This window comes from Nomascus leucogenys, chromosome 2, assembly GCF_006542625.1.
Source record: "Nomascus leucogenys isolate Asia chromosome 2, Asia_NLE_v1, whole genome shotgun sequence".
Lineage (NCBI taxonomy): Eukaryota > Metazoa > Chordata > Mammalia > Primates > Hylobatidae > Nomascus > Nomascus leucogenys.
In genome coordinates this window covers 63,081,699-63,094,725 of record NC_044382.1, presented here as the reverse complement: position 1 = coordinate 63,094,725, position 13,027 = coordinate 63,081,699, and the positions used below count along the sequence as shown (strand labels likewise).

The following is a 13,027-nucleotide window of genomic DNA, read 5'->3' as shown; positions in this document are numbered from 1 at the left end:
TCATAGGATTGTTGAAGAATACATGAGATTATGTGCAGGAAGCACTTAACACAATGCCTGGTGTGGCAGATCCCCACTGAAGAGTAGCTATTATTTATATTTGTTGAATAAATGATCAGAGAGACGAGGGTCAAAGCCTATAGAAGGCCCCAAATCTGGAAAGGGAGAGATAGGGGAGCACTCCAAGGGGACTTCACCAGGACTCATGTGAGGCAAGCGTTGGCTCTGGCTTCCATTACAAGTGGTGTTTCAGAGTACACACGGTCAGAGCGAAATCTAAGTTGTGTGAGTGCTGACTGACCTCTTATGCTTCACAGCTCCTGCCAATAGCTTCGCCTGGGAGAACTTGTTCTTGGTTTCTATGGGCTTCACAGTCAGTTTCTTTTCCACTTCCTTCTTGTTCTCTTGAGAAATTCCAACCTTCTTGAGGTTATTGTGAGTTACCAGTTAAGGGTCATACTAAGCAAAAGGAAGGACAACAAATATAACCCACTAGCCCTTCAGCTGTGCTACGTAATGTCTGGCCTACTTGTTTAAATAAATGCCCCACCATTCTTTATTCTGCCAGTCAAATCCAGCCAATTCAAAGATAAATGAAAGAGACCATGGAGGAAGACAGCATATAAAGCCCAAAATAATACAGATAAGCAACCTTTTCCTCTGATTCTCAATGAAAATCTGAGCATAGCCACAAAACCCACTATTCAAGGACATGGCCAGTATCATGCTTGATGACGAAAACAAAGATCTTAAGGAATATAAAGAAAACAGAAAAAGAAATGTGGCTTCCCTGAAAACGTGCTTCCCCCTTCAACGGTTAAATCAAATTTTGCAGAATGTTGTTATGACTATCAGTGGCAATTAATCTTAGACATCACGAAGACTAACTCCTGCTCCACTGGTGCAAGGAAACATCAGAATCACCCCAAGGCTCATTAAACATGTCAAGTTCCTTCCTGCCCTAAACCTATTGAATGAGACCTCTAGAGGCCCGGGAGTTTGTTTTAAACACTCTCTGAAGGTGATTTTACACTTGTTCTTAGCCAAAAGGCCGAGAAACAATCCAAGGTGATTTTAATGAGAAATCCTGTGCATATACAGAAGAACTGAAAAGCTCTTTTTAAAAGCATGACCAGTTCGCTTGTAATATCAGTTTTTCGTTCTTGATGCCAATCTCTGGCTCTAAACTTTTTATTCTTTTGAAGTGAAGAAAGGCCCCAAATTTGTGTCAGGGAGGTCACTTTCACTTGTTCCCTCCACCAGCCCTCCCTCCTCTCCCTCCACTTCTCCCCCTATTTTATGCTCTCTCGAAATGTCTTAGACAACAGATAAGTATTCTGACACGGTGCAAGTCCTTATTTAAGATGCAGTAGTGTCTGGAACAATAGTGACATCTAGTGCCCAGGAAATCTAAGAAGCATGAATTATCAGCCCAAAGAGGTGGGTGGAAGTAGAGAATGTATGGTTAAGGTTGTCTACGAGTCTTTGAACAATGGCGAAAACTGAGTTCCAGAAATCCTAAGATTCTAATTCTAATCACTCTCCTGGCAACTAACTCTGTTCTTATGGGCACAAGTTACCTTAAATATTTGCAGTATGCAATGGAAATTAGATATAATGCTCAGTACTATTATGAGTTTAATGAATTTAATGTTTTTAGGGTCATCATGGAAATAGATAATGTTAATACTCATTTTTATTTAAAAAAAAAAATAGATTGGCCAGGGACAATGGCTCACGCCTGTAATCTTAGCACTTTGGGAGGCCGAGGTGGGCGGATCATCTGAGGTCAGGAGTTCAAGACCAGCCTGACCAGCATGGAGAAACCCTGTCTCTACTAAAAAGACAAAAAATTAGCTGGGTGTGGTGGCACATTCCTGTAATCCCAGCTACTTGGGAAGCTGAGCCAGGAGAATCGCTTGAACCCAGAAGGCAGAGGTTGTGGTGGGCTGAGATCGTGCCACTGCACTCCAGCCTGGGTAACAAGAGTGAAACTCTGTCTCAAAAAAAAAAAAAAAAAAAAAGATTTCATCTTTCTAGGAGAGAATGCCAAAAAAAAAAATTAGCATGTTGTGATTTTTTATCTGTAACTCCATCATTAGGAGACAGAAGTTCTCAAAACTCTCAATATTAAATATTAAAAAAAAAACAAAAACGGAAAAAAACACAACAAAAGCATGTATATATTTATATATTATTTATACCAGGACATAGACAAAACCCAACATTTAACTTTTTATTCTTTTGAAATGAAGAAAAGTCCTAACCTTTTAGGGGTAGGGGGTGTTAATAATCTTATTTTTGATCCACAAAGTACAAGCAATTTTTCCTTCTTAAGCCCCTCTTCTCCCAAAATGCTTTAAAAACACAAACACACCTCAAAAATCTCAAGAAATTCATTAGATCAGCATTCTCTTAAAATTGCACCATTTTTTAACATACGCAATACTGCTAAGTACTGGTTTAACCTGAGAGGAAACAACAAGAGTTCTGTTATTTACATGGTTTAAACCACAGCTTATTTGTATTCAGAATTATCCTATTATACAACATATCATATAGTAATCAAGCAAAGCCAAGAATCAGTTCCTAACTTAGAGCTTCAATAAACAAATGTCTAATCCTTCAAATCCTATCTCAACATGTCTCTGGCTCCTTGCATGCTTGGGATTAGTGCATTAGGTGTCAGTGAGTTGGAAGACCTGCTTTTCTTCAGTTTTTCTAGACAGAACTTTCTAAGTTTCCAGTTGAAGCCCTTATCCCTGGAACCTCATTGTACTGCAATGTTACCAGGACACAAAGGTTTCTTTTATCCCACTGCTGTCCTGTTCATTCTTTCCTTTTAATTGAAAACCAAAGGGCATCTCACACTCAACAGCACTTCTCCCCAGATGCTGCTTTGGGGGACACTATATGTCTTATTTGCTAGTCTACCAACATAAAACAAAATATCATTCAAGTGAGAAGTGTAATGAATGTATTTCCTCAGAGGAAAAAGCGTAGTGTCTGAAACAACACAATATGGGTATCTGCCTATCTCTACAAACGAACACATATTATTTTGGGGTCATCAGGGTCGGGGAAGGGGGAGTTCAGAATAATCAGCCTCAATCCTACAGTTGAGATTAAGGTATAACTTCCCATGAGCTTCTATCTCCATGTTGCACCTGAATGCCAGTAACAGAATGGGGACTGGAAGCCAGGTCTTTTCCTACCAGTTCTGATGTAAACCAATTCCCAGGGAATCTGTCCATGTCTTCTCCCACATAACCCTTTTTTTTTTTTTTTTTTTTAAAGATGAAGTCTTGCTCTGTCCCCAGCCTGGAGTACAGTGGCGTGACCTCAGCACACTGCAATCTCCACCTCCTGGGTTCAAGCAATTCTCCTGCCTCAGCCTCCTGAGTAGTTGGGACCACAGGCACAAGCCACCATGCCTGGCTAATTTTTGTATGTTTAGCAGAGACGAGGTTTCACCATTTTGGCCAGGCTGGTCTCAAACTCCTGACCTCAAGCGATCCTCCTGCCTCGGCCTCCCAAAATGCTGGAATTAAAGGCGTGAGCCACCATGTCCAGGCCTCCCATGTAACTCTTAAAATGGAATGTGCTGCACATTCTCTGCAAGAAAATACCAACTAGTACATATACACACTAATGTCGTCCATTTTAAGAGATGAAGCCTGTTGGATTACACCAGTGATGTTACTCAACATACAAGCTTGAAATATCCAAATAAACTTCCTCACATGAAGACAAATGGTCCTATTAATATCTCCTTTGAATCATTTATTAATTTGTTCACATATTTACTGAGAATCTACTATATGCCAGGCACTGGGGAAATCAGAAGTGACCAAGTCAGATAGTCTTTTTTCTTATGGAGCTCATTTACTTCACATTCTAGCAGGAAAGAGATAAACAAACCAGTAGGCAAATAAATAAAGACAACTTTCATATAGTGACAAATCTATAAAAAATGATATTACTGGCTGGGTGTGATGGCTTACGCCTGTAATCCCAGCACTTTGGGATGGTGGAGTGGGCGGATCACCTGGGGTAACGAGTTCGAGACCAGCCTGACCAATATGATGAAACCCCATCTCTACTAAAAATACAAAAATCAGCTGGGCGTGGTGGCATGCACCTGTAATCCCAGCTACTTGGGAGGCTGAGACAGAAGAATCGCTCGAACCTGGGAGGCGGAGGTTGCAGTGAGACAAGATCGCGCCACTGCACTCCAGCCTGGGCAACGAGAGAAACTCCATCTCAAAAAAAAAACTGATATTATCGACAGCAATTTTAGGTGGGGTGCTTAGGGAAGGTCTCTAAAAGGGAGAGCTGAGCATTAGGGAAGGTCTCTAAAAGGAATAGCTGAGCAGAGGGCTGAGCTATGAAATGTGTCTTGCAAAATCTGAGGGCAGAACATTTTGGGCTGAGGAAACAGCAAGTCTGAGGCCTTGAGATTGACTCAGAAAGCATGGAGAAAGAGAACATAAAGAAGGCCAGCAGGTTGCAGTACAGTCAACATGAGAAAGAGTGGCTTCAAGATGCAAGAAGGAGGTGGGTTGGCCTAAATAATGTAGAGCCTTCTACGACCTGATACAGAGTAAGACTTTAGTCTAAATGTAAGGGGAAGCCACTAGAGTGTTTCAAATAGAAAAGTGACATGATGCCATGTATAATTTTTAAAGTTCCCTTTCTTGTCTAAGGAATAGATTATTGAGGATGAGAGCAGAAACAAACCAATTAGATGGTCACAGGAGTCCAGAAGAAAGTCTACTACTACTACAGTAGCAGTAGATACCAAGAATTCAAGAGATTTGGAGTACATTTTGGAAGCAGTTCTTGGCCCAGGCACCTGGAGGCACAGGACTACCAGTTACTGGGGCTGGGAGGACCAGAAAAAGAAGAGACTTTGGGGAAGGGCAGTGTGATGAGAGTGGGGGTGATGTGGCACAGTACTGAGAATTTTCATTCAGCCAAGTTTCATTTGGGATGTCTATTAAGACATTCAAGTGGATGACCAAAAGGCAACATTGATCTAGAGCAAAGTCATCTTTGCTGCTTTCTTAGCCCTTCTATGGGGACAGGGCATGCTATACCAGTAGAGAACATCTTACTAAGAATATAGGAAAGTTGCTAAACATGTTCTTTTAAAACTCAGAGGCCAATTTCTCCCCTGGATGAAGCTGACTGCACTGACCACCTGTGTCAGAGTCTAATCCCAGTACTATTAGGATTGATGCCTAGAGTTAACCCTAAGAAGGATGTGGACTTTTGACTACAACACTCTTGCACACAACACAAACTCCACAAACCACTGCCAGCTTTTCAGAATCACAGGAATATCAGTGTTCAAAGTGACTTGAGAGATCACCAGGTAGAAAAACCTCTTTCTGTTGATGAGGAGACAACATCCATAGATGCTGAAGAGAAAATGGACACCTTACAGGTTTTCCTCCAAGTACAAAGGATATTCTGTATTCCTTCAGTTCTTTCAGTTCTTCTTCTCTTCGTTGCTTTTCTATTAGTTCCTGCTGTCGAGAAACCTCGTCAAGGAAGTTGGTCTCATCTTCATCTAAGCCTCTTACCATGTTTTCTGAGGAAATAATTAAACAAGGAACTCTTAGCAGGCTAAAGGGAAAAATAAGATTTTTCCTTTCCCCCTTTTTAATAAACAGCAGATTCTTCAGGGGATTGAAAAAAAAAAAGAACTGGTAAATACCACGGCGTTTGAATAGATAACAGGGCATAAAAAAAACAACGCATTTTTCCCATTACTAAATATTACCATAGAATTAAAATGGGTGTTTTGACCTCTAAACAAAAATATTCAATGTGGTCTAGAAGGCTGAAGGCTGTCTCTTTTCCACCAAATAAGCATCTGGAGACTCAAAAATCAAGACAATTCCATGGTTAGTTAGGAAAAGTGCTGCACGAGGCAAAAGTATGTCAAAAATACCCCGCAGACCACCTTGAACTCTGTGTTTTCTGAAGCTTACTGAATTTGAACTGTTCCTCATACTCCTGCTGCTTCCTGTCCTTCTGTTCCTGTAGCCTTTCATATAGAGATCGAGGGTCATAAACCTCCTCTGGACATTCTGAATGGAAAAGGAGAGGGGAGAGAGGTGGAGGGGGAGGAGATATATACTTCAGATTGTTTTCATATTATTTTGGAATCACAAAAGGTTTTAAAGACAAAGTCAAGTCTCTCCATGATATGAGGGTGTGGATAACACAAAAACAGTACAAAGTCCAGTTTCCCTTTGGACTTCAGAGAGGGGCCACCAGTTCTCAAAGCCAACTATCAATGTCAATAGCGCCCATGGCCTGAGACAGTTAACTGATTGAGGGGCCAGCCCAAACCCTCCACAGCAGCAGTGTTCTCAGTTGTTCAGACCATGGATCCACCTGTACAGATGGAGGAGAGGAGCAGAATCTCTTGGAAGGAAGTGTGGTAGGCAGAAAAGGAGCAGGATGTGAGTATCCTGGCTCTGCTCCCAGCTGTGCAGGACCTTACACAGGTGACTTCGCCCCTCTGAGTCTCAGTTCCTCAACTCTAAAGTAAGGACAATTGGCCAGGCATGGTGGCTCACGCCTGTAATCCCAGCACTTTGGGAGGCTGAGGCAGGAGGATGGCTTGAGCTCAGGGGTTTGGAACCAGCCTGGCCAACATGAGGAAACTCCACCTCTACCAAAAATACAAAAATTAGCCAGGCGTGGTGGCAGGTGCCTGTAATCCCAACTACTTGGAAGGCTGAGGCAGGAGAATCTCTTGAGCCTGGGAGGCAGAGGTTGCAGTGAGCCAAGATCGCGCCACTGCACTCCAGCCTGGGCAACAGAGCGAGACTCCATCTCAAAAAAAATAAATAAATAAAACCAAGTGAGGACAATTAATACCCACTCTGCAGGGTTGCTGTGTGGATTAAAGACCATTATGCTGGATGTCACAGTATACCTTCTGGATCTTCAGGTTTTCGAACTTTCTCCCATTCTTCTTGCCTCCTTTTGCGCCGTTCATCTAGTTCTGCCTCAGACACAAACCTCTTTTTGATAACAAGGTTACCATCATCCCCTCCATCCATAATGAAACAACCAATCTACAAAACAAAAACAAAAAAATCATTTCAAGTGAGAACTGCAATTAAAATTCTAAAGAGAAACAAGATTTAGCTCTATCTCACCCAGCAACAAACTAAAAATTATCTTCCAACTTTGAATTGAAAAAATTCTCGGCCAGGTGCGGTGGCTCATGCCTGTAATCCTGGCACTTTGGGAGGCCGAGGCGCGCGGATCACGAGGTCAGGATTTCAAGACCAGCCTGACTGACATGGTGAAACCCTGTCTCTACCAAAAATAGAAAAATTAGCCAGGCATGGTGGCACGCACCTGTAATCCCAGCTACTCAGGAGGCTGAGGCAGGAGAATCGCTTGAACCTGGGAGGCAGAGGTTGCAGTGAGCCAAGATCACACCACTGCACCCCAGCCTGAGCAACAGGGCGAGACTCTGTCTCAAAAAAAAAAAACAAAAAATCTCAAACAGTTTAATTTATAGGCCATTGATGAAAGCACATGAATACATTTTTCCTAACATATCCGATAATTTTTATTAACATCGATGTTATCTACACAGTTGGCAAGAGGACCTGGGATAATTCTTATTACCTGGTGTTCCACAGTAAATTTATTTCTTGCAGGTATTTCTCTGTCCCTCTAATCTAGATAAATTGGCCTCCTGAGCATCCTATCCTTTTCCCAGCTCTCATCCTCCTTTATTTCTGTAACATCTGACATTGTTTCTTCTTGAAATTCCTGTTTCTGGGACATTACACTATCTTGATTCACCTGCTCTTGCCTCCAGGTAGATTAAGATGGAGAATCTCAGCTATTGAAGACTTAGTGATCAAGTCCAGTCTGTATAGCAGGGAAGATGCACAAACCATGAATGGAGAAAGTGAGACTGGAAGAACCGATCTCCCAACTTCAGTTTCATGTACTTTCCTGAATACTAACCTGACTCTTCATTTATATCTCTTCTGACCTTCCTCCCTGTAAACCCCTTGTCTGTGCCATTTAAGATTTGAATTTCAATCCTTCTCTTTTCTGATTCCCACAATCACCTCAACCATTTTATGCATATTTTGACACAGAAGATTACCGAATCTGTTATTTCTACCTGAGCTTTTCTTCAAAGAGGAGAGAAGGAAATAAAGATAGCAGAGTGTGTATTACTTATTACTCCTTTTTTTTGAGATGAAGTTTCATCCTGTCACCCAAGCTGGAGTCCAGTAGTGCAATTTCAGCTCACTGCAACCTCCGCCTCCCGGGTTCAAGCGATTCTCCTGCCTCTGCCTCCTGAGTAGCTGGGACTACAGGCGCGTGCCAACACGCCCAGCTAATTTTTGAATTTTTAGTAGAGATGGGGTTTCACTCTGTCGGCCAGGCTTGTCTCAAACTCCTGACCTCGTGATCCACCTGCCTAGGCCTCCCAAAGTGCTGGGATTACAGGCGTGAGCCACCGCACCTGGCTATATTACTCCTTTTAAACTAAACCTCTGTTTTTCTTTATTGGTTTCTTTCCTTTTGAGTAACTGTGGAATTAACCCCTACCCAGACATGTTATGTGTTATTCACAGCACTATGCACTAACAAGGAGGCACATATTCAATCCAATGTCCATTCCAAGATGACCACTAACAACAAAAACAGTAAGTTTCCACACTACCACAAAAATAAAGCAGCTAACAGTTAATGAGCTCTTACCATGTACTATATATCTTTTATGGATATTATCTAATTTACATGATCATTGACCCTATGTGAAATATTATCTGTTTACAGATGAAGTTGAGGTCCAGAGGAGTTAGATTATTTGTCTAAGGTGATACAGGTGGTGAATGGTAGAGCTGAGAACCAAATCCAGGCCTGACATCAAAAATTCATACTCTTACCAACTTTACCATACTCCTCCCCAGAAAACACTAAATCTTGGTTGAAAACAAAGACATGTCAACTTCAGCTTTCTTCCTACTTCAAATTCCAGTGCTGAGAATATTCATGCAACATTTTTATTTAGTAAAGCTAGAAATGGAAGCTGAAAAAACAAACCCAAACGTTCAGAACAAGAAAATAGTCTCAGCCTGAATACTACTGTTGCTGAGGTTTAGTTTAATGTAACAATAATAAGAGAGAATTGTGAAAATTACTAGAAAGAAATGAAATCAACTGACAGACGCTGTTGCTCCCACCTAAAGCCCACAACCTGGACACTTCTGATTTAGCAGCACTCAGTGACTCCAGCCAGAGGCTCATTACTGAAGCAGAACTGTTCAGTCTCTGTGAAAATGCCAAAAATTCCTCAAGTTCTACAGAACAACCTCTTATGAAACCAGAGCCAACAATTTCTTAAATGTCTCTGGCAGAGAAAACGTGAACTTTCTAGGACTCTAATGGTTGAGAGAGACATTCCGAACCCTCAATTTCCCCCTTTCTTATCCCCTATTAACCGTAAGTCTCCTTTCTCATCCTGTATTAATCATCTGGTTTCTTTCCATCACCTATTTTTCCCAGTAAATAATTCAGAGTGGGATAGGTCCTTACAGCCCACCTAATATGATAATCCACTCGACATCTGAATTTACCATACACACCCAGGAGAAGGTCATCCAACTCATATATTAAAACTTCAAGAGGGACCACTGCATTCCCTTCCTAGGCAGCCAACTCCGTCTCTAAGCAGATTTGACCGTTAGGATAGTTCTTCCTTAAACTGAACTGAAATCTGTTTTACTATAAATTCAACTCATAGGTTCAATCCACTGGGACTATATAAAAAGAATCAAATCTTTTCTAACATGACCATACTTCAGTTGTTTGAAGACAATTCCCATGTTCCTCCTAATTTGTTGCTTTTCTGAGCCAAACATTCCTAGTTACTTTAATTTTATAAGATGGAGAAAAATAATCATGTCTCAAGGAAATGAATTTATCAGATTAGATATGATTCAAACCTGGGCAATAAATAGTAGGATATGGCAATGCCATTGGTGTCCCAGTAAATGTCTCTCTTCATTCTTGTTATATATATATATAGATAATTTTTTTTTTTTTTTTAAGACAGAGTCTCGCTCTGCCGCCCAGGCAGGAGTGCAGTGGCATGATCTTGGCTCATTGCAACCTCCGCTTCCCAGATTCAAGCGATTTTCCTGCCTCAGCCTCCTGAGTAGCTGGGATTACAGGTGTGTGCCACCATGCCCGGCTAATTTTTGTATTTTTAGTAAAGATGGGCTTTCATTACGTTGGCCAGGCTGGTCTCGAACTCCTGACCTCAGGTGATCCACCAGCCTTGGCCTCCCAAAGTGTTGGGATTACAGGTGTGAGCCACTGTGCCCGGCCTATATTTTTAAAAGAGAAAATTTAAAAATCTTCCAATATGCCAAAAACAACAACAACAACAAAAAACCAAACCCTAGAATTTTACATTCCATCTAAATAAGAATTCAGAGAGCCTCCTGGGCTCAAGCAGTTCTCATGCCTCAGCCTCCCGAACAGCTGGGACTACAGGCATGCACCACTGCACCTGGCTAATTTTTCTTTTTTTCGTAGAGACAGGGTTTCACCATGTTTGCCCAGGCTGGTCTCAAACTCCTGGACTCAAGCAATACAATCTGCCCACCTCAGCCTGCCAAAGTGCTGGGGTTTTAGGCATAAGCCACTATGCCCAGCCTACGGTCTTTTATACACAAGGACAAAACCAGAAATCAGTTATGAAAATAAGAAATAAAGCAAATGCATATTTTTTTTTAATTTAAAGACAAGCACTGCAGGGGCAAGAAAAATACAAGAAATGTATTTCTCATCAGCTCTCAGTGGGTTGGTCTCCTGAAAACACAGTCACACTGTCAAAACTAATGCACACTTATAAAAGTCTGCTCTTTAAAACTAATATCTTAATTCAGGCTGGGCATGGTGGCTCATGCCTATAATCCCAACACTTCGGGAGGCCAAGGCAGGAGGACGAGCCTGGGCAACAAAGCAAGACCCCCCATCTCTATAAAAAATTTAAAAAACTAGCCAGGCATGGCGGTGTGTGCCTGTAGTCCCAGCTACTCACAGGCTGAGGTGGGAGGATCGTTTACTCCAGGAGGCTAAGGCTGCAGTGAGCCATGATCACACCACTGCGCTCTAGCCTGGGCAACAGAGTGAGACCCTGTCTCAATTAATTAATTAATTAATAATAAAACTAATATCATAATTCTGGCATTCCCTTGATCCCCAAATAAAGAAAATAAGCCAAGTTAGATGGCCACACATACTAATAAATTTTTGTAAGTTTAAAAGGACTAGACTAAAACATAGACTGCTTTATGCATCTTTTTTCAAATTAGCATTTTCTTCTGTAGGTCCTCATTCTCTGCATGGCTTTGCTCAGGCTGTTCCCTCTGCCAGGAATGCCCTTGCTTTCTTTTCACTCATGCAAACTGCTGCTCCAACCGCCCAGAATCAGACTAAAGACCATCTCCTTTATGAAGCTTTCCAAGACCTCCTAGAGTAGTTAATATGTTATTTCCTTCCTTTGTGTTCCTGCTACGATCATTCATAACTCTACTACAGCCCTTATTCTTTGTGTTTTATCATCTGTGACTGTTCCAACAGCTCTTTGTCTCCACAGTGCTTATTATTATTAGCACAGTGTCTGGCATATATTAGGTATTCAAATACTTACTGAATAAACCAACCACGAGGAGCTGAAGAATCTGAGCAGGGAGGAATGAACTCACATGAATATTCCTAAGTACTGTCCAATGTAAGTTATAGAGATTGGCAGCCATCAAGCAAGTATTTTCTGAAGTGTCAGTATCATGGGAATTCTATTCAAACACCATACAATTTGTGCAGTAAGAAACAAAGGACTAAAAATTAAATCTCTTTACTATATTATATAATTGATGTCATCTTTCAAAAATAACTGCTACTTTCTGTTAATTTCAACTGATTAAAAATGGTCACTTATCCTGCGAAAGCAGTACTTGATGGAGACAGCGTTTTTCTTTGAAGAGTCCAATGGCTGTTTATTCTGCAAGAAAGAGGTGATAAGTACCTGCAACTTTCTGACCTGCTGGAAGTAGACAAAGAAACTAGAAAATTAGATTGTGTTGACTTCTAATTCCTATTGTCTAGGTAAATTTTCACAAGTCTCTTCTTTTTCACTTTTGTTTGCTGGAGTAATTAAAAACAAATCAAAAGACAAACAACCCAGGGATATCAGGGATATGGGCTCTAACTGTGAAGACCCCTGTAGGAATGCAGAGGACTTACATTAGGAATGCTTATTTTGTCCTTACTGTGTTCCACTTTAGAAAGAGTAAACAAATGCTGTCAGCTTTCCTTTACTCACATGTTTTCCAAAGTGACTCAAGTTTAATTATCAAACTAAACATTACATTATTTTTTAAAGGATTTATTCAATTTCTTCAAATAGGGAATTCACGGAAAACTAAAACCATTTCAAAATTCACTTTGTCCAACAAACTTAGAGTCCAAATTGGCACAAATAAAGAACGTGGTTTTCAAATCTGCCTGACAGTCAAGAAAACAAAGTTCTTATATTTCAAGCCAAAGTAACTGGCAACACTGAACTACTGGGTTTACATTGGAGACCGTGGTATTTAATTTCCAGGGTGGTGTGACAAAATGGGCTCAGTTCTTACATAGCACACTACACATGTTTTAAAATACAAAACTTACATTGTTGCTCCCCAAATAATTGCTATTCCTAACTTGAAAAATGACTCATTTAGCTAGTGCCATGACACAAGGTAATGAGATCTGGTTTCCTATGGAATTGAATTATGTGATGGCAAACTAAGTGTTTACATCACTGGCCACCATATCCTTCTAATTCTAAAATAGACAGATTGTACATGTAAAAACACACCAGAATCAGGTTTCTGTGTTCTGTTGTTTTAAGGCTTCACTTTGAGTAGCAAAAGCAATAGGTCAATCTATTTCCTTTTGTCAGTAAATACAG

General features: G+C 40.9%; 1 protein-coding gene across 13 annotated transcripts in view; it reads right to left on the bottom strand.

Moving 5' to 3' along the window:
- PSME3IP1 (proteasome activator subunit 3 interacting protein 1) overlaps positions 1-13,027 on the bottom strand; it is a 33,554-nt gene that overhangs the window by 14,221 nt on the left and 6,306 nt on the right. For 5 of the 13 annotated variants that reach the window (XM_004087322.2, XM_004087323.2, XM_012504986.2 and 2 more), the window contains exons 2-5: positions 6,956-7,097; positions 6,000-6,098; positions 5,475-5,596; positions 302-435 (exon numbers count right to left, since the gene is read on the bottom strand). In XM_004087322.2, the coding sequence (XP_004087370.2) occupies positions 302-435; positions 5,475-5,596; positions 6,000-6,098; positions 6,956-7,082 (482 nt within the window). In that variant the 5' untranslated portion in view covers positions 7,083-7,097. The other 8 variants (XM_030796590.1, XM_030796613.1, XM_030796616.1 and 5 more) reach the window with 4 other exon arrangements.